General features: G+C 35.5%; 1 protein-coding gene across 2 annotated transcripts in view; it reads left to right on the forward strand.

Moving 5' to 3' along the window:
• The window catches only part of PDZD8 (PDZ domain containing 8), a 93765-nt gene that overhangs the window by 33750 nt on the left and 32716 nt on the right, over positions 1-27299 (forward strand). Inside the window, exons 2-3 of one of the 2 annotated variants that reach the window (XM_036828182.1) lie at positions 722-847; positions 23637-23739. In XM_036828182.1, coding sequence (XP_036684077.1) covers positions 722-847; positions 23637-23739 — 229 coding nt within the window. The remainder of the gene's footprint in view (positions 1-721; positions 848-23636; positions 23740-27299) is intronic. The other variant, XM_036828183.1, reaches the window with a different exon arrangement.

The raw sequence follows: 27299 nt of genomic DNA on the forward strand, positions 1-27299 counted from the left end.
TAACAGTGAGCACATAAAGACCTGAATAATTCATAGGTAACTGAAGTGTTACGTAGTCAACTAGTCAAACTAGCTTGAATTCTGGTTATGCCACTCACTGTGTAATGTTGAACAAATTCTTTAACCTTTCTAACCCTCACTCTTTTCATCTGGAGAGGGAAGCTAATCATATTGCCCACTCAGGATTTTGAGCATTGAATAAGATATAAAGCATGTAAAGCTCTTAGCACACTGCCTGGCAAATAGTAAACATCTCTGATAAATACCTTTGCTGCTGTTAATTGTTGTTGTTGTTATTATTATTATTTATCATTATCTAGTACTAATCGCTATCCAATTTTATTGTTTCCATGGAACATTGCATTCTGAATTTTGATCTTTTACTGTAGGAACACTCTTCCCATCGGGTCCAGAAAGAATCTCTCTCCTGTCCCACCCAAGTTTCAGGGCCCACTGGTGGCTTCTAGATTTTCTTTTCCTTTGTTCTAGGTGTCTTGCCTTGTCAATGAGGGCATGCCAAAAAACCAGGAAGTCTGGGTGCCACCAAGAAGGCACTATTTGCTGCCAGTTATGGGGGATTGTGGTAAGCTCTGGTTTTATAGGGCACATGCAGTATTAGATGTTTGTTCTGTGTTGTTTTCCTACAGGTAGGTTTTGTTATTACGCTTTAAAGTGTGGTGTTTATTATTCAGAAATTTAGACTTATCTTTACTTTTGTCAGGTTTAAGCCGTTTTTCCCATTCCAAACCTTGCAAGGATTCGAAGAAGATGATGAAGAGCATATCCATATACAACAATGGGCACTTACTGAAGGCCGCCTTAAAGTTACATTGTTAGAATGTAGCAGGTATGTTCTTTGTTTTGTCATTACTACATTATAGGAAAGAAAGTACACTGAAAATGTACTTGAGCAGTATTTGTGTTTATTCCCCACTGTGTTAATTTATATTGTATTATCTGTAAATTCTTTAATTGTAAATTTCATAAAAGTAGTCCTTTCCAACTTATAAAAAATACAAACTATATTTTAGAAAGCATTCTAATGGCGGGGGTGATCATTTATCCTGCAGTAATTTCCAAACTTTTTCGATACCTAATGCTCTGTTGGCATATTTCTTACTACCTATTAGAAAGCTGTTCATAGCATAACAGTTTTGAGAACTGTTTTTGATAATTGGAAATACCCTGGAAAGTTGCAAAACCAGACTTGTAAACTCCTGTGATTCTTAAAATTTTAGAGCTGGAGGGGAATCTCAGAAATAATCTTGCCCAGCCTCTTTATTTTTCCAGCCCCATAGTCTAAGCTGTGTTCATACTTTGCTTGAACTACTTACTACATTAGCCTCCTTACTTATCTCCTAACACTGGTTACCATTATGACAACCAGAATGAGCTTTTCAAAATGCATATCTGATCATCACTTTCCTACTTAAAATTCTCTAATGGCTTCCCCATTCCTCTTAGAATATAGACCCAAATCTTTTTCATGGCTTGCATGCCCCTCTTTACCTCTCTAGTTTCTTTCTCCACCCAGCCCCTCACTCACAGTGCTTCAGCCACATAGGCCTTCCTAAGAGAAGAGGTTGGCACACTTTTTCTCTAAAGGACCAGATAGTAAATATTTTAGGCTTTGTGATTCACGTGGTTTCTGTTGCAACTACTCAACTCTGCCTTGTAGTGTGAAAGCAGTCATAGATAGACAACAGGTAAATGAATGGGCATGGCATGGCTGTGTGCCCATAGCACTTTATTATATGAATTTTATAATTTTTATGTGTCATAAAGTTCTTTTGATTTGTTTTTTTCAGCCATTTAAAAATGTGAAAACCATTGGTAGCCCACAGGCCGTATAAAAACAAGCAGTGGACTGGATTTGGCCCATGGACCATAGTTTGCCATTCCCTGCCTTAGATATTTTAACGTACCAAGCTCCTGTGTTGACTCTCCACTATTTTCCTGGCTGAAGGCCCTACCCCATCTTCTGTTCCTTGAGACTAGCGTTTCTTGCTTCACCTTAAAAGCTGCCTCCTTACTGTGTCTCCTGATCATTCCAACTACAAATATACTATCCTTATGCTACATTTCTGTGACCACTTATTTGATGCTTAATCACTCTATTTTTATTTTCAGCCCATAATAAAAAATAAGTGCTTGAGTCCAGAGGTTTTATTTTATACCAAATATATCTGTATCCTTGCTAATAGGTTAATTTTGAGTATACTAATAATATGCTAAATATTTTTTTAAGTCTTGGAGTGAATCAATATTGTGTACGATTATGTCAGAAAGTCTAGTTTAAAGGGAATTCTTTTATCAAAGAAAGACTGAATATGCTGTAAATTTTGTAAAAGGGACTGCAATGTACAGTAAAATGATATATACAATAAAAATACGGCTCTACATAAGTCTGAATTTGAAGTAGCTAAGCCAATACGCTATGGTAAGCATAAGTATTAAATATCTAATTATAATTTGGGCTTGTCATATTATCATTTGGAAGGATGTTTTTCAAGTGGCCTGTGTCTGAGGAAATTTTGGACTGATACTTTCTTTCAGTGAATTTTCTTATAGATTCACAGGCATCAAAATCATACCATTGGATTACCTTTTCCAAAATAATCATAGCAACTTCTAAACATTTGAAAGGCAGCTTTGTACAAAATTTCTTGACTCTCCTGTTGTTAATTCCTACCTACCTATTCACCTGCCCATCCCCAAACTTGCAAAGATAGCCTTGAAGAAGATTGATTGATTGATTCATTGAACAGATATTTAATGCAGTATATATGATGTGTAATAGGTACTGTGCTAGGAACTTTAAAAAACTAGTTCTTTTGTCTTGGTGTTGCTGATGGGATTATGGATTAATTATATGTCTGTTGTTTGCGGCTTTTTAACCACTAGCTATTGTTGTCTCCTTTGCTCACCATTCTCTTGCTTTATTTGAGATACTGCTCACGTAAATCCTTGGGTCAGCCTTGAACCCGAGACTGCATGAAGGCATTGAGAGAGTGTAGTCAGGCATTATTTAGGTCATGTTGAATTGAGATAAATAATACAAAGAAAAACATTACAATTTGTGAAGTATATGTATCCTATTTTATTTTAATAAGGAACTTTTAAATAAACTTGTAATGAATCTCTGAAAGAATATACAAGAAACCAATAAAAATTTTTATGGGGAAAAGGTTGAGGGAACTGGGTTAATGATGATGGACAGGGGTGAAGGTGAGAGCCAGACTTTTCACTATAACCTTTTTTATACTGTTTGATTTTTGTGACTGTATCACCTTGTCAAAAAATTTAAAAATAAAGACCAGTATTTCTGGAGAGTTGAAGGAGAAAGCATGGACAGTAGTTCATGTTCTTATGTTAGTCCTTGTAGGCCAGCACCTTTCCCCATGTGACAGCTTAATCTTGGGAACAAGCACACTATCTCAATAGTGTTTTAGTCACTATCTTTATAAACCCAACCATGTAAAGTTACTTAGTGTTGTGGTGCTATGTGTTAGTCACACAGTTTAAGGATTACCTAAAATTGTTAATGAAGGAGAGAATAAATTACTAATTACTATTTTCAACTCATTCCTGCTTTTTTATTCTTCTCATATTCTTATTAAAATCTTTCTTACATTGTTGTTTTTCTTCTGAACATTTTTGTTAGTAGAAAAAAAAGAACTCTCAATTCATATAGATTACAAGTTTGTAAGATTCAAACTAAAGAGGAGATACTACTGTAATCTAAGTATTTTCATTTTTCCTGCTTTTGAATATAAATTCATCTTGTGGGGTTTATTGTAATCTCTAAAACAGAAAGAAAGTGACACTCTAGAGAAAATGGAAGAACAAATAACAGTGCCCCCTTTTTTGGAGGAAGGACAAAAAAATGCTTATCATTTATTTCAGTTTTGGAAATTTAAGGCTTAAGACCTCTTGAGTTGTTTTTTTTTTTTTTTTATGGCTGTGTTGGGTCTTCGTTTCTGTGCTAGGGCTTTCTCTAGTTGTGGCAAGTGGGGGCCACTCTTCATCGCGGTGCGCGGGCCTCTCACTATCGCGTCCTCTCTTGTTGCGAAGCACAGGCTCCAGACGCGCAGGCTCAGTAATTGTGGCTCACGGGCCCAGTTGCTCCACGGCATGTGGGATCTTCCCAGACCAGGGCTCGAACCTGTGTCCCCTGCATTGGCAGGCAGATTCTCAACCACTGCGCCACCAGGGAAGCCCCTCTTGAGATATTTTTACCGTGACAACTTCACTTAGTGATATGAGAAGATTTGAAACAAATAGAGGAAAGTTTTAGAATGATCAAATTTTTAAGAGCACATAAACCAATTAAGATTAGAACATTTCCGTAGACCACTTGTATGTATATAACGTTGTTTTGAATTAGCTTACTGTCACGAGTTGAAGTTTCTTGAGTTCTTAACCTTTAGGCATACATATTCACATTTCTCCTGCTTGAGCGAGCACTATTTAAACATGTCCAGGTTGTTATAATGTCATAGGGATCACTTAGTGTTGTTATAGTTTTAGCTTAATATTCTTATAAATGTTTATTTTTTAAGCTTTTTATTTTTTTAATAGATCTTTATTAGAGTATAATTGCTTCACAGTACTGTTAGTTTCTCTTGTACACCAGAGTGAATTAGCCATATGCATACATGTGTCCCCATATCCTCTCCCTCTTGAGCCTCCCTCCCATCCTCCCTATCCCACTCCTCTAGGTCATTGCAGAGCACCGAGCTGATCTCCCTGTGCTATGCTGCTGCTTCCCACTAACTAACTATTTTACATTCAGTAGTGTATATATGTCGATGCTACTCTCACTTTGCCCCAGCTTCCCCCTCCCACCCTGTGTCCTCAGGTCCATTCTCTATGTCTACATCTTTCTTCCTGCCCTGCAACTAGGTTCATCAGTACCTTTTTTTTTTTTTAGATTCCATATATATGCGTTAGCATATGGTATTAGTTTTTCTCTTTCTGACTTACTTCACTCTGTATGACAGACTCTGGGTCCATCCACCTCACTACAAATCACTCAGTTTTGTTTCTTTTGATGGCTAATATTCCATTGTATATATTTGCCACATCTTCTTTATCCATTCATCTGTCAGTGGACACTTAGGTTGCTTCCATGTCCTGGCTATTGTAAATAGTGCTGCAATGAACATTGTGGTACATGACTCTTTTTGAATTATGGTTTTCTCAGGGTATATACCCAGTAGTGGGATTGCTGGGTCATATGGTAGTTCTATTTTTAGTTTTTTAAGGAACCTTCATACTGTTTTCCATAGTGGTTGTATCAATTTACATCCCCACCAACAGTGCAGGAGGGTTCCCTTTTCACCACACCCTCTCCAGCATTTATTGTTTCTAGATTTTTTGATAATGGCCATTCTGACCAGAGTGAGGTGATACCTCATTGTAGTTCTGATTTGCATTTCTCTATTAATTAGTGATGTTAAGCAGCTTTTCATGTGCCTCTTGGCCATCTGTATGTCTTCCTTAGTGAAATGTCTATTTAGGTCTTCTGCCCATTTTTTAATTGGATTGTTTGTTTTTTTGATATTGAGCTCCATAAGCTGTTTGTATATTTTAGAGATTAATCCTTTGTGTGTTGTTTCATTCGCAAATATTTTCTCCCATTCTGAGGGCTGTCTTTTTGTCTTGTTTATGGTTTTCCTTGCTGTGCAAAAAGCTTTTAAGTTTAATTAAGTCCCATTTGTTTATTTTTGTTTTTATTTCCTTTACTCTGAAAGGTGGGTCAAAAAAGATCTTGCTGTATTTTATGTCAAAGTGTGTTTTTCCTATGTTTTCCTCTAAGAATTTTATAGAGTCTAGTCTTTCATTTAGGTCTTTAATCCATTTGGAGTTTATTTTTGTGTATGGTGTTAGGTAGTGTTCTAATTTCATTCTTTCACATGTAGCTGTTCAGTTTTCCCAGCACCACATATGGAAGAGGCTGTCTTTTCTCCACTGTATGCTCTTGCCTCCTTTGTCATAAATTAGGTGACCATATGTGCATGGGTTTATCTCTGGGCATTCTGTCCTGTACCATTGATCTATATTTCTGTTTTTGTGCCAGTACCATACTGTCTTGATTACTGTAGCTTTGTGGTATAGTTTGAAGTCAGGGAGCCTGATTCCTCCAACTCCATTTTTCTTTCTCAAGATTGCTTTGGCTATTCGGGGTCTTCTGTGTTTCCATATGAATTGTAAAATTTTTTGTTCTAATTCTGTGAAGAATGCCATTGGTAGTTTGATAGGGATTGCACTGAATCTGTAGATTGCTTTGGGTAGTATAGTCATTTTCACAATATTGATTCTTCCAATCCAAGAACATGGTATATTTCTCCATCTGTTTGTATCATCTTTGATTTCTTTCATCAGTGTTTTATAGTTTTCTGAGTACAAGTCTTTCACCTCCTTAGGCAGGTTTATTCCTAGGTATTTTATTCTTTTTGTTGCGATGGTAAATGGGATTGTTTCCTTAACTTCTCTTTCTGATTTTTCGTTGCTTGGTGTATAGGAATGCCAGAGATTCTGTGCATTAATTTTGTATCCTGCAACCTTACCAAATCCATTGGTTAGTTCTAGTAGTTTTCTGGTAGCATTTTTAGGATTTTCTATGTATAGTATCGTGTCATCTGCAAACAGTAACAGTTTTACTTCTTCTTTTCCAATTTGGATTCCTTTTATTTCTTTTTCTTCTCTGATTGCCGTGACTTCCAAAACTATGTTGAATAAGAGTGGCGAGAGTGGACATCCTTGTCTTGTTCCTGATCTTAGTGGACATGCTTTCAGTTTTTCACCATTGAGTATGATGATTGCTGTGGGTTTGTCATATATGGCCTTTATTAGGTTGAGGTAGTTTCCCTCTATGCCCATTTTCTGGAGAGTTTTTATCATAAATTGGTGTTGTTGGATTCTGTTAGCTAGTATTTTGTTCAGGATTTTTGCATCTATGTTCATCAGTGATATTGGTCTATAATTTTCTTTTTTTGTGATGTCTTTTTCTGGTTTTGGTATCAGCGCGATGGTGGCTTCATAGAGTGAATTTGGGAGTGTTTCTCCCTCTGCAATTTTTTGGAAGAGTTTGAGAAGGATGGGTGTTAGCTCTTCTCTAAATGTTTGATAGAATTCGTCTGTGAGGCCATCTGATCCTGGACTTTTGTTTGTTGGAAGATTTTTAATCACGGTTTCGATTTTATTACTTGTGATAGGTCTGTTTATATTTCCTAATTCTTCCTGGTTCAGTCTTGGAAAATTGTACGTTTCCAAGAATTTGTCCATTTCTTTGTTGTTGTCTATTTTATTGGCATGTAGTTGTTTGTAGTAGTCTCTTATAATCCTTTGTATTTCTTCAGTTTCAGTTGTGATTTCTCCTTTTTCATTTCTAATTTTACTGATTTGCGTCCTCTCCCTTTTTTTCTTGATGGGTCTGGCTAAGGGTTTATCAATTTTGTTTATCTTCTCAAAGAACCAGCTTTTAGTTTTGTTGATCTTTGCTATTGTTTCCTTCATTTCTTTTTCATTTATTTCTGATCTGATCTTTATGATTTCTTTCCTTCTACTGACTTTGGGTTTTCTTTGTTCTTCTTTCTCTGTTGTTTTAAGTGTAGGGTTAGAGTGTTTATTTGAGATTTTTCTTGTTTCTTGAGGTGAGATTGAATTGCTATAAACTTCCCTCTTAGAACTGCTTTTGCCGCGTCCCATAGGTTTTGGGTTGTTGTGTTTTTGTTGTCGTTTGTTTCTATGTATTTTTAAATTTCTTTTCTGATTTCTTCAGTGGTCTTTTGGTTAGTAGTGCACTGTTTAGCCTCCATGCATTTGTGTTTTTTACAGTTTTTTTCCTGTAATTGATTTCCAGTCTCATAGCATTGTGGTCAGAAAAGATGCTTGATACGATTTCAATTTTCTGAGGCTTGATTTGTTACCCAAGATGTGATCTATCCTGGAGAATGTTCCATGTGCACTTGAGAAGAAAATGTGTTCTGCCACTTTTGGGTGGAATGTTCTGTAAATATCAATTAAATCTAATCTGTTGTATCATTTAAAGCTTGTGTTTCCTTATTTATTTTCTGTTTGGATGATCTGTCCATTGGTTTAAGTGGGGTGTTAATGCCCCCATATTATTGTATTACTGTCAATTTCTCCTTTCATGGTTGTTAGCATTTGCCTTATGTATCGAGGTGCTCCTGTGTTGGGTGCATAAACACTTATAATTGTTATATCTTCTGCTTGGATTGATCCTTTCATCATTATGTAGTGTCACTCCTTATCTCCTATAACAGTCTTTATTTTAAAGTCTATTTTATCTGATATGAGTATTGCTACTCCAGCTTTCTTTTGATTTCTATTTGCATGGAATATCTTTTTCCATCCCTTCACTTTCAGTCTATATGTGTCCCTAGGTCTGAAGTGCGTCTCTTGTAGACAGCATATACATGGGTCTTGTTTTTGTATCCATTCAGCCAGTCTGTCTTTTGGTTGGGACATTTAATCCATTTACATTCAAGGTTATTATCGATATGTATGTTCCTACTGCCATTTTCTTAATTGTTTTGGGTTTGTTTTTGTGGGTCTTTTTCTTCCCTTGTGTTTCTCACCTAGAGAAGTTTCTTTAGCATTTGTTGTAAAGCTGGTTTGGTGGTACTGAATTCTCTTAGCTTTTGCTTGTCTGAAAAGCTTTTGATTTCTCCGTCGAATCTGAATGAGATTCTTGCTGGGTAATCTTCGTTATAGGTTTTTCTCTTTCATCACCTTAAGTATATCCTGCCACTCCCTTCTGGCCTGCATAGTTTATGCTGAAAAATCAGCTGATAACTTTATGGGGATTCCTTTGTATGTTATTTTTTGTTTTTCCCTTGCTGCTTTTAATATTTTTTCTTTGAATTTAAATTTTGTTAGTTTGATTAACATGTGTCTTGGTGTGTTTCTCATAGGGTTTATCCTGTATGGGACTCTCTATGCTTCCTGGACTTGGGTGACTATTTCCTTCCCCATGTTAAGGAAGTTTTCGACTATAATCTCTGCAAATATTTTCTCAGACCCTTTCTTTTTCTCTTCTTCTCCTGGGACCCCTATAATTCGAATGTTGGTGCATTTAGTATTATCCCAGAGGTCTCTGAGATTGTCTTCAATTCTTTTCATTCTTTTTTCTTTATTCTACTCTGTGGCAGTTATTTCCACCATTTTGTCTTCCAGCTCACTTATTCGTTCTTCTGCCTCAGTTATTCTGTTATTGATTCCTTCTAGTGTATTTTTCATTTCAGTTATTGTGTTCATCTCTGTTTGTTCTTTAGTTCTTCTAGATCTTTGTTAAACATTTCTTGTATTTTCTCAGTCTGAGCCTCCATTCTGTCTCCGAGATTCTGGATCATCTTTACTATCATTACTCTGAATTCTTTTTCAGGTAGATCACCTATTTCCTCTTCATTTATTTGGTCTTATAGGTTTTTACCTTGCTCCTTCATCTGTGACAAATTTTTTTGCTCTCTTTTTTTTTTTTATGAGTGGGATTGTGTTCCTGTCTTACTAGTTGTTTGGCCTGAGGCTTCCAACATTGGAGTTTGTAGGCTGTTGGGTAGAGCTAGGTCTTGGTGCTGAGATGATGACCTCAGTGAGACCTCACTCCGATGAATATTCCCTGGGGTCTGAGGGTCTCTGTTAGTCCATGGTTTGGACTCGGAGCTCCCACTGCAGAAGCTTCAGCCTGACCCCTGGCTCATGAACCAAGATCCCACAAGACGCGAGGGGCGGCCAAAAAAAAAAGAACAATAACAAAGTAAAAAATAAAATTAGACTAGGAAACTAACAGATATGTTAGAAAGAATATAAAAATAAAAATATAGATGAACCAACAACCGGAAGGTACAACAGTACCACAATAGTAAAAAAGAGGAGGAGGGGAAAGGAAAAAAAGATTGGGGGGAGGCCTTAGCTATGGAGGGTGGGGCCTAAGCAAGGGTGAGGTTTGGGCAGTGGGTGGGGCCTATGCTTAGGACCCACAGGGCTGGAAAAGGCCCTGGATGCTGTGGGGGGTGGGGCTTAGGCTCAACAGAACAGAAGGGGCCCAGGCATGCCCCCCTCCCCTGGTCTCAGAGGGCGGGGGACCTCACCTGGGAGCCCAGCAGGCTTCCTGGGCTCGAGTGGGCAGGGCAAACGCCCTCCTCTCCTGCTCCTCCTGGAGGGCCCCTCCCACCTGCCTCTCCTGATCTCCCTGGCCTCAGGGGGGCTGATCCTGTCTGACCTCCACTTCTCCTACTCCTCAGTCCCCCCACATCCTACCAGTTCACTTGGGGGTTCCTCCCATCTCCTTGGGTGTCAGGGTCCCCCACCAGTGGCCGGCAGGTGCCCTAGTTGTGGGGAGACTCTAACTCAGCATCTTCCCACACCACCATCTTGACTCCGCCCACTATAAGCTTTTTAGAGCTTGCCCTTGAGTCAAGTAAAAAGAATGTAACTTTAATAATTTTTTCCCAAAATCTATAAAATGGAACATCATATTCATCATCCACAGACAGCGATGGCTCTGTTCAAGGACTTCTTTCTTTTTATTTTTTAAACTTTATTTTGAAATAATAAAATGTTTCTGTGTGAGGATTTTTTCTTTTTTAACTTTCTTTTGAAGTAATCTCAGACTTACAGAAGTCTGTGTGAAGATTTATCAAACTTAGCTGTTGTAAGGCTTTGAGAGTGAATTTTGCCAATGAGAAAACAAGTTAGAAGTATTCATAGAAAACTGCTTACTGAAAATACTGGAGTTGTACAGCTGGAAGCTTTATGCTTTAGAAGGCAACATGAAGTGGAAATAATACTGGCTTTTGAGTTAGAAAGTGCTGTGTTCACATCCTAGCTATGTGCTCTTACTGTTATATGTTCTCAGGGAAGTTACACATCTGTAAAAATGGACAAGGGTGCTACCTTGCTGATAATTGTGATCAGAGGTAGGTAAATAAACCACAGTTGCCTACCACATAGTAAGGCTTCAGTAGATACGGCTTCTATTATTATTCCTTAATATAATCATTATCTTGTTTATCAAGAAGAAAACAAATCTTTAAACAAAACTGTTCTTTTTTGCATATTTGGTTATGAGAACTGGAATTTGAATTTTATTAATTTGAAAGGGTCTCACACTGTAAAGTTCTTTTCTAATTATATGAAATAACAGTTTTGAATTTCCAAGATAAAGCTTGAGAATGGAAACACAGTTTTGTTCTATTTACCAAAAAGCAAAGTCATTCTGAATAGTTGCTTTTTTTTTCGCATTGACTAAGGCTAGATTTTAACCACAGAAGAACTCAGTTGCTGTATTTGTAGTATTGTTATTAGACTAAATTATTTCACATTAGCATTACAATCATATTAAGATTATTATTTTTAAATTTATAATTTATAGTCCATCTTCTAAAAGGATTTTAGGTATTTTGCAAAGAAAATAATATACCTATGTGCAGTTAAATAGAAAATAAAATAGATCAAAAACAACCATGTAGAGAAGAGAAGATCAGTTTTCTGGTAGCAAAGGAAACTTGATGGAGTTCCTAGTTTTGATTTCTTGATAAACTGTGCATGTTTTTCAGGGGAAAAGAAATTCTGACCTCAAATTCTAGGAGGGATTTGTCCCCTACATCTTTGTGTAAAAGACATTGAACAATGTAATGGGTCTCTTTTCCCTTCTCTTCTCTTCTCTTCTCTCTTTTCTTTTCCTGGTTTTAGCAACCAGTTATATTTTTTAAAAAACAAACTTAAGATTATAGTCAGTGAAGGCAAAGCATATAAAGTTCTGTTGTGTGAGAGTTCTGTACTCTAGAGCAGTATATTTAGGATAGTCTGTCCTAATTATAGATAGAAGTTCTAATTAAGGTCAGTTCTTCACTGAGTCACACTTACACTGTTCTAAAGCCTCTATTTTCTCTGCACCTTTTAGAGTGTTGTTTTACTGGGTTCCAAAAATACATCATTTTTAAAATTTTTAAATGTTAACACAAATACAGAAAAACCACAGCGCTTGACATTCTTCTTTCATTACCAAGAGTTCTCCCTTGTTCCATAATTATCTATCATCAGCATGGACTCATGGATTCCTATATTTTTCAATCGCTGTAATTCTTTACCATCCTTAATTATTTTGGTGCCTAAATTATCTCATATATGACCACTAGGATCCTCTTCAAATAACCCTGTATTTTTTTCTTTGCTTTTCTTCTTCTTCTCCCCCTCCCCCTCCCCATCCCCCTCCTCCTCCTTCTTTTCTTTCTTCTTCTTTTTTTCTTTTTTTTAGGTCTTCACTACTTTCTTGTACATATAACAAGCTGTTCCAGGTTCATTTTGTATCTTCCCCATCACAGTCCTAGAATCGGCTATTTTTCCAAAAAGCACTGGTTCCTTTTAGTAGAGAATGATATTAGGAATCAAGATCTGGGTGTTGGGTATGTTCATTGCTACTTCATATATTCATAGGGCCCTTCAGTGAGCAGAGTTAGGAAATACATATATGTGTAGACACTTGTAAACATATTCATACATACACACACAGACACAGACACACAATTTAGAAATCATGAGTTCACCTGATACTTCCAAGTCTATTTCATCCTCATAGGGTTGTTCCTTGCCTTGGTTCTTCCCTGCCTTGGTTCTTCCCCCTTTTGTATTTTTATGTCCCTTGAGCCCTGACTCCCAATAATATCAGCACTTTGACTCATTTGCTCAATCCTATACTACATCTCAGATAGTTTTGGAATTGCTTTGTCCCTACGTGAACAGAGAACATACTTACTAAAAGGAATTCAGGATTTATTTGCAGTTCTCCCCTACCCTACCCATTGAGGGCATGTGGTCATGTACTGTATTCATAAATTAGAATAATTTTTCCCCTTTAGTGTGATTATGTTGTTCATTTGAAATGTAGTTGGGTTCGTTTCAGTTTGCTTTCAGTTTCAGTCTCCCCACACCCCTGCCTTTCTATCCTTATTGATTCCTATTTTTTCATATGTAGAGCATTAACATGCTTCTATAACACAAAACTATACAAAAATATATACAGACAGCCCTTACTCAGCATCTACAGATTTCTTATTATTTTCATGGTGTATATATGTGTGTGTGTGTGTGTGTAGATATATATCTTTTTTTTTAACAACCTTTTACTTTCGATCTATTTGTGTCTTTATATTTAAATTGTATCATATGTCATAAACAGTTGGCTCTTGCTTTTATGTGTATAACAATCTCTGCCTTTTCATTGAAGTGTTTAGTTCCCTTATACTTAATGTAATTATTGATGAGGTTGTGTTTTTAGGTCTGCCATTTTGCCATTTGTTTTTTGTCTCATCTGTTTTTTTTTTCTCTCCTCTGTTTCTTTTCATCCTTCTTGTCTTGTGAATCAAATATTTTTTAGTATTCCATTTTAATTCCTTTATTGGCTTGCTAACTATAGTTTTACACTGTATATATGGTTGCTCTAGGAATTGGAGTATGCATCTTTAATGTATCCCATATACTTAGAATATTGTTACTTAAGGTAAATTACAAGAACCTCATAATAGCATATTTCCGTTTATGCCCACATCATCGGTGTTGTCATATACAGGTATCCCCTGCTTTTTGAAAGTTCGCTTTACTCCACTTCACCTTTATGAAAGACCTACTTTAGTACCTGTTTTTGCTAACTGAAAGAAATTTGAAGAGGATTTTTACTTTTACAGAAATTGAAAAGAGAAAATGTCATTCAACCTTTGTTTTGCAACAAGCTGTTACAGAGGTAGCTGTGTACCCTAGCAGCAGTGAGAGTGACACCACCAAGCTCCTTCTCTGGGAACTACATTCAGCATCCCAGCATCAAGCCACCGTAGCTTTGAACTGTGTCTGTGAACATCTGTGCTTTATCTTGATTTATTTTGTGCATCCGTTAGCAAGATGTGTCCTAAGATAATTGCTTCTGCACTTTACACCATTTTTGCTTACAAAAGGTTTCATAGGAATGCTCTGCTTTTGGATAGCGGGGGGAAACCTGTATATTACATTCATATATGTTATTAACCCATCAATAGTGTTATTTTTAGCTTTAAACAGTCATATGTCTTTTAAAGAAATTAAAAGAAACAAATTTTTTTTACATCTACTGTATATTTAACATTTCTATTGCCCTTCATTCCTTCCTTTAGATCAAAGTTACCATCTGGTATCCCGTCCCTGCAGCCTCAAGAACTTCCTTTAGCATTTCTTTTTATTTAGGTTTGCTGGCAACAAATCCTCTGTTTTTGTTTATCTGGAAATTTATTTTTCATTCAGTTGTGAAGGATAGTTTTCCTGATATAGATGTCTAAGCTGACAATTATTTTCCTTCAACACTTTAATTATTTCAATCCTATAGATGAGAAGTCAGCAATCAATCTTACGGCTCCTCTCCACGTGCAATGTGTCATTTTTCTGTAGCTGCTTTCCAAGTTTTCACTTTGGCTTTCAGTCCTTTGACTATGTCTAGGGGTAGTTTTCTTTGTTTGTTTTTAATGCTTCTATTTCAGTGAACTTCTTGGATATGTGCATTAATGTTTTCAATCAAATTTGGGAAGTTTGGGGGCATTATTTTTTCAGATATTTTTTCTGCTTCTTTCTTTTTCACCTCTCCTTATGGGATTCCAAATTACATATATGTTGGGCTGTTTCATTTTCCCCATAGGTCCTTGAGGTTCAGTTTGTTTCTTTAAACTCTTCTTTTTTTCTCTGTGTTCTTTGGATTGAGTAATACTAATCTGTCTTCAAGTTCACTGAGTCTTCTGCTATCTCCAGTCTGCTATCTCCAATTTTTAATTTCATTTATTATGCTATTCAGCTCTAGAAGTTCAATTTTGTACAGTTATCATTTCTCTGTTGAGAATACCTATCTTTTCACTCATTATTGTGTTTTCTTTAATTCTTTGAACAAGATGTTCTTTCAATTCTTTGAGTATATATATATATTTTTTCTTTGAAAAAAATATATAAATGCTGCATTGAAGTCTTATTATCTGGGCCCATTAGGAGTCAGTTTTTATTGACTGCCTGTCCTGTTGACCATCGGTCATACTTTCCTCTTTTCTTTGATTGAAAACTGGACATTGTAGATAATGAGTTGTAGCAACTCTGTATTCTCTTATATTCTGAGGATGATTGATTTTCTGTTCTAGTGGGCAGTTAACTTGCCTATTTTCAAGTTGCAAACTTTGTCTCCGTACTCTTCCCACCCTCTCCATCTTCCCAGCAACAGCATATATTTCTCTTCTTCCTTTGTCTTCCCACTGCTGCCTTTTTAGACTGGTCCCCTAATTTTTCCTTTTTTATTTAGCAATCAGCCAAGGATTTGAGCAGAGATGGGACTTACCCTCTCAGTGATTTCTTTGTCTCCCCATAATTTCTAGCTGCTCTGCTGGCTCTGCTGGCTTTGCACTCTATCCTGATTCTTGAAACCCATAAGGCTTCAACTTTCTGCTGCTTGAACTACACCACCACTTTCCTGCAGCCATAGCCCTGAGCTATGAAAACCCCATGCTAGCAGTTTGTACTCCGTGTTGCAATTTTATGAAATTAGACTGTCCTCTGGCTTCTGTCTGCTTTGGGAAGGTTTACATTGTCTTTAAATGTGTTTTTAAAATTCTTTTTATCCAGTTTTTATAACTGCAGTCTGTTGGAGAGTTTGTGTGACCACTTTACCACTATTACCAAAAGTACTGTTCACTTGGTTTTCTTGTAGATGTTGTTGACAGGTATTGCCTTTGTTTTCCCTGTTGTTCTTTGTGCTTTTATGGGAAGATTTGGGGAGACTCAAAACCATGCTACCACCACTGCCATCCTTCTAGAACCAGAAATACATATTTTTACTTTGATTTTATAAGGCAAAGGAAAGGATTTAATTATGTGATTAAACTATTTTGAAATAAAATCAGCTGTTTCTTTTATTAGGTGAGGCAGCTTCAAGGTAAAAATTTGGTAGAAGGAATTAATACTTTAAGTAGCATTATATCCATATTATATAGTGAAATGTTTAGTTCTTCTATAGAGAAGGCTGTTAACATGGAATTTTGAAATTCGTTTACAAGATGAGCTGTTTTAGAAGTTAAAACCAAAGAAATATTTCTAGCTTGCATTTGTTTGTGGTCTTCCCTTTATTTTAGAAGTTAAAACCAAAGAAATATTTCTAGCTTGCATTTGTTTGTGGTCTTCCCTTTATTTTAGTATTGAGTTTGATTATATTCACTTGTTTATTTTATTTTATTTTATTTTTTAATGTATTTATTATTTATTTTTGGCTGCATTGGGTCTTTGCTGCTGCACGCGAGCAGGGTCTACTCCTTGTTGCGGTGCGCATGCTTCTCATTGCAGTGGCTTCTCTTGCTGCGGAGCACAGGCTCTAGTCACGTGGGCTTCAGTATTTGTGGCTTGCGGGCTCTAGAGAGCAGGCTCAGTAGTTGTGGTGCACCGGTTTAGTTGCTCCGCGGCATGTGGGATCTTCCCGGACCAGGGCTCGAACCCGTGTCCCCTGCATTGGCAGGCGGACTCTCAACCATTGTGCCACCAGGGAAGTCCGACTTGTTTATTTTTGACTCAAGTGGTAACTGTTTTTTAAAAAATTTTATCTGAAGTAAATAAGGCTAAATATTAACTCCCCGCCACCCAAAGTAGTTGGTAAATGTGTGTTCCTTATACTCTGCATTTATTTTAATGTTTGACAGTTTATCTTTTTTAAAAAGAGAAAATATCTAGCTAAATTTGAATATATTTGGGGGCATGACTCTACAAATACCTCTGTTGTTACTAATAGCATTTACTTATTACCTGCAATATATAATATATGGTAGGTACTTTGCATTCATTATTTCAGCCCTCAGAACATCTTTATGAGATTAGTATTATATCCATTTTATAGATGAAGAACTGAGATCCATAAGTTACTTGCCCAAGATCCCATAGCTGGAATTTGAATCTAGGTTTGTTTGACTTCAAAATCCTTCACTCATTCTATCTTCATAGCCTTTTTTTAAAACTTGTTGAAGAAAATTTTGGTTCTTAAATTTTTCATATTATGTTAGAAGTATATAAATTTTGGAAATTTTTTTAGCCTATTTGAAGGCAAGTCATTATATTTTTTTAAAAATTACCTTTTCAAGAAGATCTTGGGATGTAGAAATGTGCATTAGTAATGAAGCATCATTAAGATAAAGGCTGAAGTTGTTTCCTTCATGGAGGAGAGATAAAAGGAAATTAGCTCAAACATGAGACATTTAAATTTGTGTAAGGGAAAACTTCCACTCAGAACGAATTACTTGGAGCTGTTGCTGAATATTACTCCTAGTGGTTTTTAAAGCTATATATATCTATAATCATAAAGATCTGTCAAGGTTGCTTTTGACTAGAAGAAGACTTTTCAGAAGATTCCAAATTTAGAGTTCATTTGTCCTGGGTTTATGTAGGTATTCTTCCCCCACCTCCTCTTTCCTAAGATTACTGTGTTGGAAAATAGTATTGTTTCTTTTGTAATTGTACAGGCATAGCTCCAGAACACCACAATAAAGTGAATATGACAATAAAGCGAATGACATGAATTTTTTGGTTTCCCAGTACATATAAAAGTTATATTTACACTATACTGTAGTCTATTAAATGTGTGATAGTATTATGTCTAAAAAACTGTACATACCTTAATTGCAAACTACTTTATTGCTAAAAAATGCTAACCATCATCTGAGCCTTCAGCGAGTCATAAAATCTTTTTGCTTGTGGATAATCTTGCCTCAATGTTGATGGCTGCTGCAATTGATCAGGGTGGTGGTTGCTGAAGGTTGGGGTGGCTGTGGTAATTTCTTACAGTAAGACAACAGAGAAGTTTGCTGCATTGATTGACTTTTCCTTTCACAGACGATTTCTCTGTAGCGTGCAGTGCTGCTTGATAGCATTTTACCCACAGCAAAACTTTTTTCAAAATTGGAGTCAGTCCTCTCAAATCCTGCCACTGCTTTATCAACTAAGTTTATGTAATAGTCTAAATCCTTTGTTGTCATTTCAGAAATCAGTTGAGTTTGCCATCTTACATGGGAATGATTCGTGGTGCCCCAAAATAATTATAATAGTAATATCAAAGATCACTGATCATAGATCACCGTAACAAATATAATAATAATGAAAAAGTTTGAAATACTCCGAGAATTAACAAAATGTGACACAGACACGAAGTGAGCAAATGCTGTTGGAAAAATGGTGCTGATAGACTTGCTCGATGCAGGGTTGTCACAAACCCTCAGTTTGTAAAAAATGCAATATCTACGAACTATAGTAAAGCAAAGAGCAACAAAGCAAGGCACAATAAAACGAGGGTATGCCTGTATACCTCTACTGCTATTTCATACAGTAAAACAGCTGTTTTAATTCTTCTGATGTCTGAATTGTAAAAGAATTTAAGAAATTAAGTATGAACCCAGATGACATAAAGCCAACACTATGTTTTAAAATGCCAAACTCCAAAATGTTTAAGTGCAATGTTGACATGCTATATCCTTATATATGATACTTTCAACAAAAATGAACTGTAAAATGAACTGTGGTCAGAAAAATAAGAATTCAAAACAGTGTTTTATCTGAATTTTCCCTCTCTTTGCACCATTATTCCATGACTGTCAATTAGTTCTTCTAATGAATTTATTGAAGACATCTGAAGGTGATATTAAGATATACTGTTTTCAGAAATTGCTGTTTATATATGGATTGCATAGAAAGAGAAATTGAAGGCCCAGAGACAAATTAAGAGGTATTTAGGTTAAAGGTGAGGAAGTAAGTTCTTGAAAGACATGTATTAGTAGAAACAGGAAGGGATAACTCCATACTGGTGACTGAATATGTGGATGGGTATAGGTGGAAGAGGCAAAGGAATGTTAAGGATTTGAGTCTAGGAGAATTATGGTCTCATTGACTTTGATTTGGTCATCAAGTATTGATTATTTTCTAATATTAGAGATATAAAGATCAAGACAAAGCTTCTCCCTTTCAGGACTAGTGGGGGAAATAGAGGTGCTTGTTTCAGAGGGAGATGAGTTTGACTTTATATGTCTTAAGTAGTAGGGCATGGTTAGATTTCCTTGTAGAAGTGTTCTGCAAACTTGACGGTTTAGACATGGAGAAGGAGAAAGACAGGGACTGTAGATTAGGTTTGGAGGTCTTCGTCATAGACAGGGAGAGTTAAGTCCTGGGTGGGGATAATTTCCAAGGGGGGAGGAGTATAGACCAGAGGTAAGCATATATAGGAGGTCAGCCAAGTTTGATTCTTTTCACAACCCTTGAGTTGATATTTGACTCCCTTCAGGTGTGAGATTCTCCTTTCAAATTAAGTTTAATCATCCAAAAAAAGAAAAAAAGATTTTTGGTTTTCACTTTTGATTATAAAAAAATGACTTTCTTATAGAAGGGTGCACAGGGAATTCCTTTCCTTTTCTCAGTGGTTTGGTCTTGAGTCATATAAATTCTCTCTCTTTGTTTCTTGATAGGTGATGTTTGTGCTTATGCTCAACATGAGGTTTCAGTACACCTTTGCCTTTAAAAAAAATAAACATTTTGAAATTGGAAAGAACTTTTATAGAGCTAATAGCTCTTTCCAGAGACAGATGTCTAAAGGCAATTTTCTTTGCTTTTTTTGTTTGCAGTACAGACTCCTACTCCCTTAGGAAGTAGTAATAGTAGAAATGTATTTGTACTCATTTCTTAATTCAATATATGTTGAGTGTTCATTTTACTCAAAATATGTATTAACCAGTGACTGTTGCTACTTGTTTCTGGTGATTATATAATTTGAATGGTAAACCTTTGTTTAACTCAAGACATAATTGTAGATGTACAATGAAAGTGGATACTTTTGTTTTAAATGTTCTATGTAAACTAAAGCAAATGCGTCTTAATTCACCCAGTTGGCTGGTACTAGTGGTACAGTGGAAACTCCTTTCTGGCATTTCTCTAGAAAATTATATGTTTTTCCAAATCAGTCAAGATATCAGTCAAGAAATCAGGAAAATGGGGGATACTATTATTATTCTTCTAAAAGAATTAAATCTTAATCAACATAGAATCATTAGTAGTTGAAGGAATCCACTGATTGCAAGTCAAAAGCAGGTTTAGGAAACGCTAACATAGGAATTATGTCCTGGGAACCAGATCTGGTGCTTGTAGGAGAGAAACAGTCAATCTAAGCAGTCAGTCTCAGGTATCTCTTTTTCCCTGTCTGTTGCTAATGGTGGGTCATTATTGCAAACAAAATAAATATTAAGAAGTTTATACACATAGTATACTTTATACAGATCCTAAGAAATAATACTTTTTTAAAAGAAATAAGTTTTCTAAGCAAAATAGATCCTTACTAAATTGGCATTTATGACACATGCTTTAGTGTAGTGTTGTTAGCTTTTCTAGAGTACTAGTAATGTTTGCTCAGTTTTTCCAGAATATTCACCATTGGCTACAGATCTTTGTAACTACTTTAACAGAAGAAATGTAAAGAGTAGAAGTGAGTATTGTGGAGTGCTCTGACATAGAAGTTGATGTAAAATCAGAATTAATAAAAGCAGTATCTATTTCAATGGCAAAATTAAATTCAGGGTAATCAGACAAAATATTTTCATCCTTAAGAAAAGAAATAAACATCTGAAGCAACATAGAGCCTAACAACCCAACCTAAAGGTGTTTTTGGAAGTACTTTTAATAGTTGATCAGTTGCTTTTAAAATGAAAGTTTTCTGTATCTGGAATATTTGTCACAAAACAAAGATCAAGGCTATCTGATAGGGCAGTTAATGTTTTATGTACTTTAAAATTTCATTGTTAAGAATGATAACTATTAAATGTTAAATATTTGTGGTATTTCAATATTTTAAATGATTTTTATTTGGAATTTATTTTAAGGGACCCTTCTTTTAATATTTTCTGTTATCAAATGTCAACATCAGATAAAAATCCATTTTATATTTTATTGAAATACATAATCTTATTGCAGTGTATTGATTCATAGTAAAAATAAAACAAGCATTTATTATTATATCTTTTTGTAACAAATCTCTGAGACTTTTGATATAACCCTAATGAACGCTCATTATTCTTTTTCTCTTTAAACAGCTTTATTGAGATATAATTCACATACCATACAATCTATCCATTTAAAGTATATGATTCAGTGTGTTTTAGTATGTTCAAAGGGTTCTACAGCCATCATCACAACCTAATTTTAGAACATTTTTGTCCCTCTCAAAGAAACTCCATACTCCAACAGTCAATTCCTAATCCCCCTACTCCTCCTCCCCCAGCCCTTAAGTAATCAATAGTCTACTTTCTGCCTCTATAAATTTGCCCATTTCCAGACATTTCATACAGTTTGTGGTCTTTTGTGACTGGCTTTTTTCACTTAGCTTGTTTTCAGGGTTCATCCATATTGTAGCAGGTATCATTACTTCATTTCCTTTTGTTGCCAAATAATATTCCATTGTATGTATATGCCACATCTTATTTACCTATTCATGAGCTGATGGACATAAGGGTTGTATTCACTTTTTGACTATTATGAATGATGCTGTTATGAACATTCATGTCAAGTTTTGTATGAATGTATGCTTTCATTTTTCTTGGTTATTTACCTAGGAGTGGAATTTCTAGGTCATATGTTAACTCTATGTTAACTTTTTATGGAACTGCCAAAATATTTTTCAAAGTGGCTGCATCATTTTACAACCCCTCCAGCAATGTGTGAGGATTCTAGGTTCTCCGCATCCTCACCCATACTTGTTATTGTCTGTTTTTTAATTAGCCATCTAGTGGGTATGAAGTAGTATCTCATTGTGGTTTTGATTTGCATTTCCTGATAGCTAATGGTGTTGAGCATATTTTCATGTGCTTATTGGCTTTTTGCATATCTTCTCTGGAGAAATGTCTATTCATTTTCTTTGTCCATTTTTAAATTAGGTTATACTAGGTCCTTACGAGATACATGATTTGCACATATTTTCTCCCATTCTGTGGATTGTCTTTTTGCTTACTTGGTGGTATCCTTTGAAGCACAAAAATTTTAATTTCAGTGAAGTCCCATTCACCTATTTTTTCTTTTGTTACTTGTGCTTTTGGTGTCCTATCTTAAATCATTGCCTAATCCAAGGTCACAAAGATTTGCTTTTATGTTTTCTTATTAGACATTTAGGTCTGTGACTTATTTTGAGTTAATTTTTGTTATACGTTTTTAAAATGTAAAAAAAGGTGTTATGAAAAATATAGAATGACTTATGATTTCAGGGGGAGATTCCAAGCATTATGCTTTCTTATTCCTGAATCCTGTAATATCTGTTGAGAATTTGAGAGTACTAGCTGGTGCATAGCCTTCTCTGCATGACTGTAAAGGCCTTTAGGTAGTTTGCTCTTTTGGACACATGGTGGCAGCAGAGCTTTGATGAATGAAAATTCTCATTTTCCTAAACTTAGTATTTTATAATTATGAATCTTCTTAATGCTCTTGGCAGTAAATTGTTGAGCAGTAAGTTTAAATTGCCTTTCAGATTAAAAATTATTTAAATTTATGAACTTTTTTTTGCCATGAGTTTATTCTGACTTTTCAGGTTATGAGGCCAGTTTGTGAAGTATGGACATGATTTGCTTGAGTTCTCCAACCTTAGGACACAATTTTCTCTTATTACTCTAAGGTCTTTTATCCACTTTTCTTTCATTATCTCACTCCTGTCCCTATAATCTTCGTGTAGAGATAAAGTAATAGAGTAGCAGTCAAAATGTTGATTAATGCTAAAGATAGTCTCAAACTTACTCCTAAAAAACATTGGCAGACTTACATTCTGGCTTAGAAGATAGATAATATAGAAGTTGAGCATGTGGGTAACAGTTTTTTCCTTCAATAAGAAAAACTGCTTTATGTCATCTCAAGATTGGACCCAAGATTTCCTTTTTAGATCTGAATATTAAACAGTAAAATTAAGTGATACAATTATTCCCTGACAGTTATTTTCAAGATAATAGAAATAATAAACATTTATTGAGCACTGACTGTTTGCTAGACACTATGCTAAATGCCTTATATGCATTGTCTTTTATTCTCACAACAGCTCTAAGAGGTAAGTTTTATTTTTGGCCTGAATTTTCCAGAGGAAGAGATGGGTTTAGAGAAGTTAAATAATTTGCCCAAGGTCACATTAGTAGGTAGAGATGTACATGTATGTATGTGTGTTCATAGCAACTATATTGTACTATTTTGTGTTTAATTTTTATAGATATGGTATCATACTGTATATATGTATCACTCTGCAACTTATTTTTAAAATTCAAATCTATAGCTGATTTGAAAATCTATAGCTTTTGCTACTGTGTATAGATATCTGGTCAATTTGTTTACCTCATGAATAGATACTACTTTCTATTTCTTTGATTTAGCTGCTGAATAACAACTTGTCCTTGAATTTCACCTAATTTTTAGCTTTACTTTTCCAGTAGAGGGTATACAAAGTGTTTAATTAAATTTTTTCCTCTGTTAACAGAGTAATTTATTACTTTTTAGTATAATGATCAGAAAGAAAAAGTTTAATACATGTAATTGGTATAATAGTCCCCTTGTTTTATTTTATACTGCAGGTTACTTATTTTTGGATCCTATGACAGAGAGGCAAATATTCATTGCACACTTGAGCTGAGCAGTGGCGTTTGGGAAGAAAAACAAAGGAGTTCTATTAAGACGGTAAAATAGATTTGCATAGCTTTACATCTGTATAAAGTTTATATTCTATAAGTGTTGTTTTATTAATATTTCTGTATCCTAGAGTTATTTTTGGTCATATGCAAATAATTATGAATAGCTCTTATTTGTCTTGTTGCAATATATCCATAATAAAATGAATCATGTAAAAAACTATAGTATTAATTGCTTGCATAAGAAACCTTGTCTAACTAATTTTCCTTTTATAACTTTAAAGTTGTTTCATAGTTGTGGAATCAGAAGGAAATGATTCTGAACACCTTAGAAAGCATGTAAATTGAGAGCATTCATTCATTCATCAGATATTTCATGAGCACTTACTTTGTACCAGGCACTGTGTTAGATGCTGCGGAAACAGTTCAAGACAAGAGACCCTGTTTTTGTGGTGCTGTCATAGGGGAGAGGTTTGATAATCGTCTGCCGGTAGAGAGAAAGGATTATAGGAGGATGGGGTAAACCTGAGAGATCAGATCAGTTAGGAGGTATTTAGGGGGAGGTGTTGGCTCCTTTAACTAGGTGGTAGCCAAGGAAATGGAAAGAAGAGAATGGATTTGGGACATACTTTTGGTGTGTGAAATGAAAGACTTAGAGTTCCAGTTTCTTTTTTGATCTCTCTCAGAAGAAACTGTCACCTAAATTGCAAGACTTTGAAAAAAATGTAAAGGCTTTTAAAATATTTTAAGTGCAATGTTGACATTGCTATAAGTGCTATAATTAAAAATACACAGGGGTTCCCTGGTGGCGCAGTGGTTGGGAGTCTGCCTGCCGGTGCAGGGGACACGGGTTCGAGCCCTGGTCTGGGAGGATCCCACATGCCGCGGAGCAGCTGGGCCCGTGAGCCACAATTACTGAGCTTGCGCGTCTGGAGCCTGTGCTCCGCAACAAGAGAGACCGCGACAATGAGAGGCCCGCGCACCGCGATGAAGAGTGGCCCCCGCTCGCCGCAACTAGAGAAAGCCCTCGCACAGAAACAAAGACCCAACACAGCCATAAATAAATAAATTAATTAATTTTAAAAAAAATACACAAAAACAGTGCTTTACTCTCAACATTTTTTTTTAATTTTATTTATTTATTTTTGGCTGTGTTGGGTCTTCGCTGCTGCATGCAGGCTTTTCTCTAGTTGCAGCGAGCGGGGGCTACTCTTCATTGCTGCGCCACGGGCTTCTCATTGCGGTGGCTTCTCTTGTTGTGGAGCATGGGCTCTAGGCGCATGGGCTCTAGAGCGCAGGCTCAGTAGTTGTGGCCCACAGGCTTAGTTGCTCCACTGCATGTGGGATCTTCCCAGACCAGGGCTTGAACCCATGCCCCCTGTGCTGGCAGGCGGATTCTTAACCACTGCACCACCAGGAAATGCCCTCTCAACGTGTTTTAATTGGACTTGTTTGGGTTCTTTGGATTCCTAAATGAGTAAAAATTGTCACTAGTTATTAGCTAATTTGTTAAGCTAATAACCAACAACCAAACAACTCAACCAAAGTTGAGTTGGTGTTTTCTGAATATTCTGCATAGCAGTTTTAATAGCAGTTATGTTATGCTTCTTGGAATTTGCATAAATCTAGTTGTCTGTTAAAGATTTTAGAGCATTTATCAAGATGTCGTCTACAGAATTTCTTTATTAAGCTTATGAAGTTTCACGATGAAAATAGAATCCCAGAATTTTATGGCTGAAATAGGGAAGAAAAAAAAAATCAGTGTCCTAAAGGGATCCTCAGCCTTTTTTTGTAAAGAAAATTTATTTAATTTACTAAGCATATACTGAAATATTGGGCTGGCCAAAAAGTTCGTTTGAGTTTTTTTCACACCATCTTAGGGTTTGGTAATAATAAAATTCCAAGAGTGCTTTTGGAACCCCTAGACCTCTCCAGAGTTGCTTTCAGTCTGTTTTAAGGTAAGATCTATTTAGCACATCAGTAGTTTTTTGCAGGAATAAATTATAGTTGTGTTCTTTAAAGCTGTATTTAGTAAGTTAGATGTTTAGCTGTTTCTATCACATTTAACTCTTGGTGGCAGTATAGCAAATCCTATGATTATTATTTGTAGCCAATATTTAGGAAAACTTTCTCTCTATTATGTCTTCATTATACTGATGAATAGGTACTTTTGAACTGTACTACCTAGCTGTTTTATAGTAGTAGTAATTTGCTTTTTGGTATTTCTGGGATAGTCTGTTATTCTGCATAGCATTTTTAAAAAGTTACAATTCTCTTAAATAGATACATAAGCATATTGCCATGCTGTCAAAAATTATGACTTTTAATGGTTATGTGGTATTTTTTTGGATGCCTCTTTGACTTTTAAATTGTTTCCAATTTCTCCATGTAATAATTGTGAACATTCTTATATAAAAAATTGAGCAGTGTGAAATTCTTTTGGAATAAATAGAGTAATTTTAATGAGTATGAGAAAGTAGGGAGAAGTAAAGCTGGAAAGGGAAGATGGGCTGACCCCCAGAGTTTGAATGTATGAAAGTAGTTGGGAGAATAGGATTTGGGGCATGGGAATGACAGGGTCAAAATAGTTTTTTTTAGGAAAATCTCCCCTTTCTCTCATGGTTGTTCATGCCACCTTTAAGTTACATCTCAAGCAGTTTGAAGCAACTCTTCAGAGAAAATAACCAGCTTTATAATTTGTTCTGAAATAATAAATACATGAAAAAGCAGTATTGTTTTATCTAGGTATGAAATGGTCATAACTTGCCATTGCAATTGGCATTTTCAGTTTCCTTTATTATACTTGCAAAAATATGAGATTAGACAGCTTTAATATTTTGTAGCAAAGGTTAGTAAGACTTTAATCTTGAGTCATAATTTTAGATCTCAGCATATGTCATAGGTAGTTTTGGAGAAGGAATTCTAGGTTACTAATTACATCTGGTGTCAAAAATGTCAGCAGCACTGAAGTGTCTCCAGGCACTAAATTACATATGTCTGAATTTAATAACTCTAGGGAGGAGAATTAGAGTGTTTCTCAAGATTACATAAAGCATTACAGAATAGGATTTGATAATTTGAGATACATTGTAAATTTGGCTAGCAAAAAAGTACATCATTTAAAAAAAAAAGGTATGCTAAAAAGTATTTGAGTTTAGAAGCTATCTTTGTATAAATAAATAATTCAGGTTTAAATCAGTTTTTTTAATTTTGAAATTTATTAAGTGAAGTTAGCCACCAGTTTCAATGAATATGCAGAATGAAAGAAAAATTAATTACATATTTTAAATATGCCTTTGAGTTTTTCAGACATTTTTTAAAGCATAATGTACCTTATGCTGTTAAATTAAGGAAGATCAATAATAGATGGAAAGGTTTAAATTTGTAGTATTTGCACAAATATGGGGGGGTGGAGATGGGTTGGGCATGTGTGGAGATGGAACAGTTGTAATGCAATAGCTGTGAGTCCTAGCAAAATCTAATGAATAGTGGCTTAAGCAAGAAAAGGAATTATCTGTCTCGTGTGATAAGCCCTGGGTTAGTATGACAGCTCAGCAATATTGTAATCAAGGAGCATGGCTCTTATTGGCTTTCTCCTCCATCATCCAT

This window comes from Balaenoptera musculus, chromosome 16 (assembly GCF_009873245.2).
Source record: "Balaenoptera musculus isolate JJ_BM4_2016_0621 chromosome 16, mBalMus1.pri.v3, whole genome shotgun sequence".
Classification (NCBI taxonomy): Eukaryota; Metazoa; Chordata; class Mammalia; order Artiodactyla; family Balaenopteridae; genus Balaenoptera; species Balaenoptera musculus.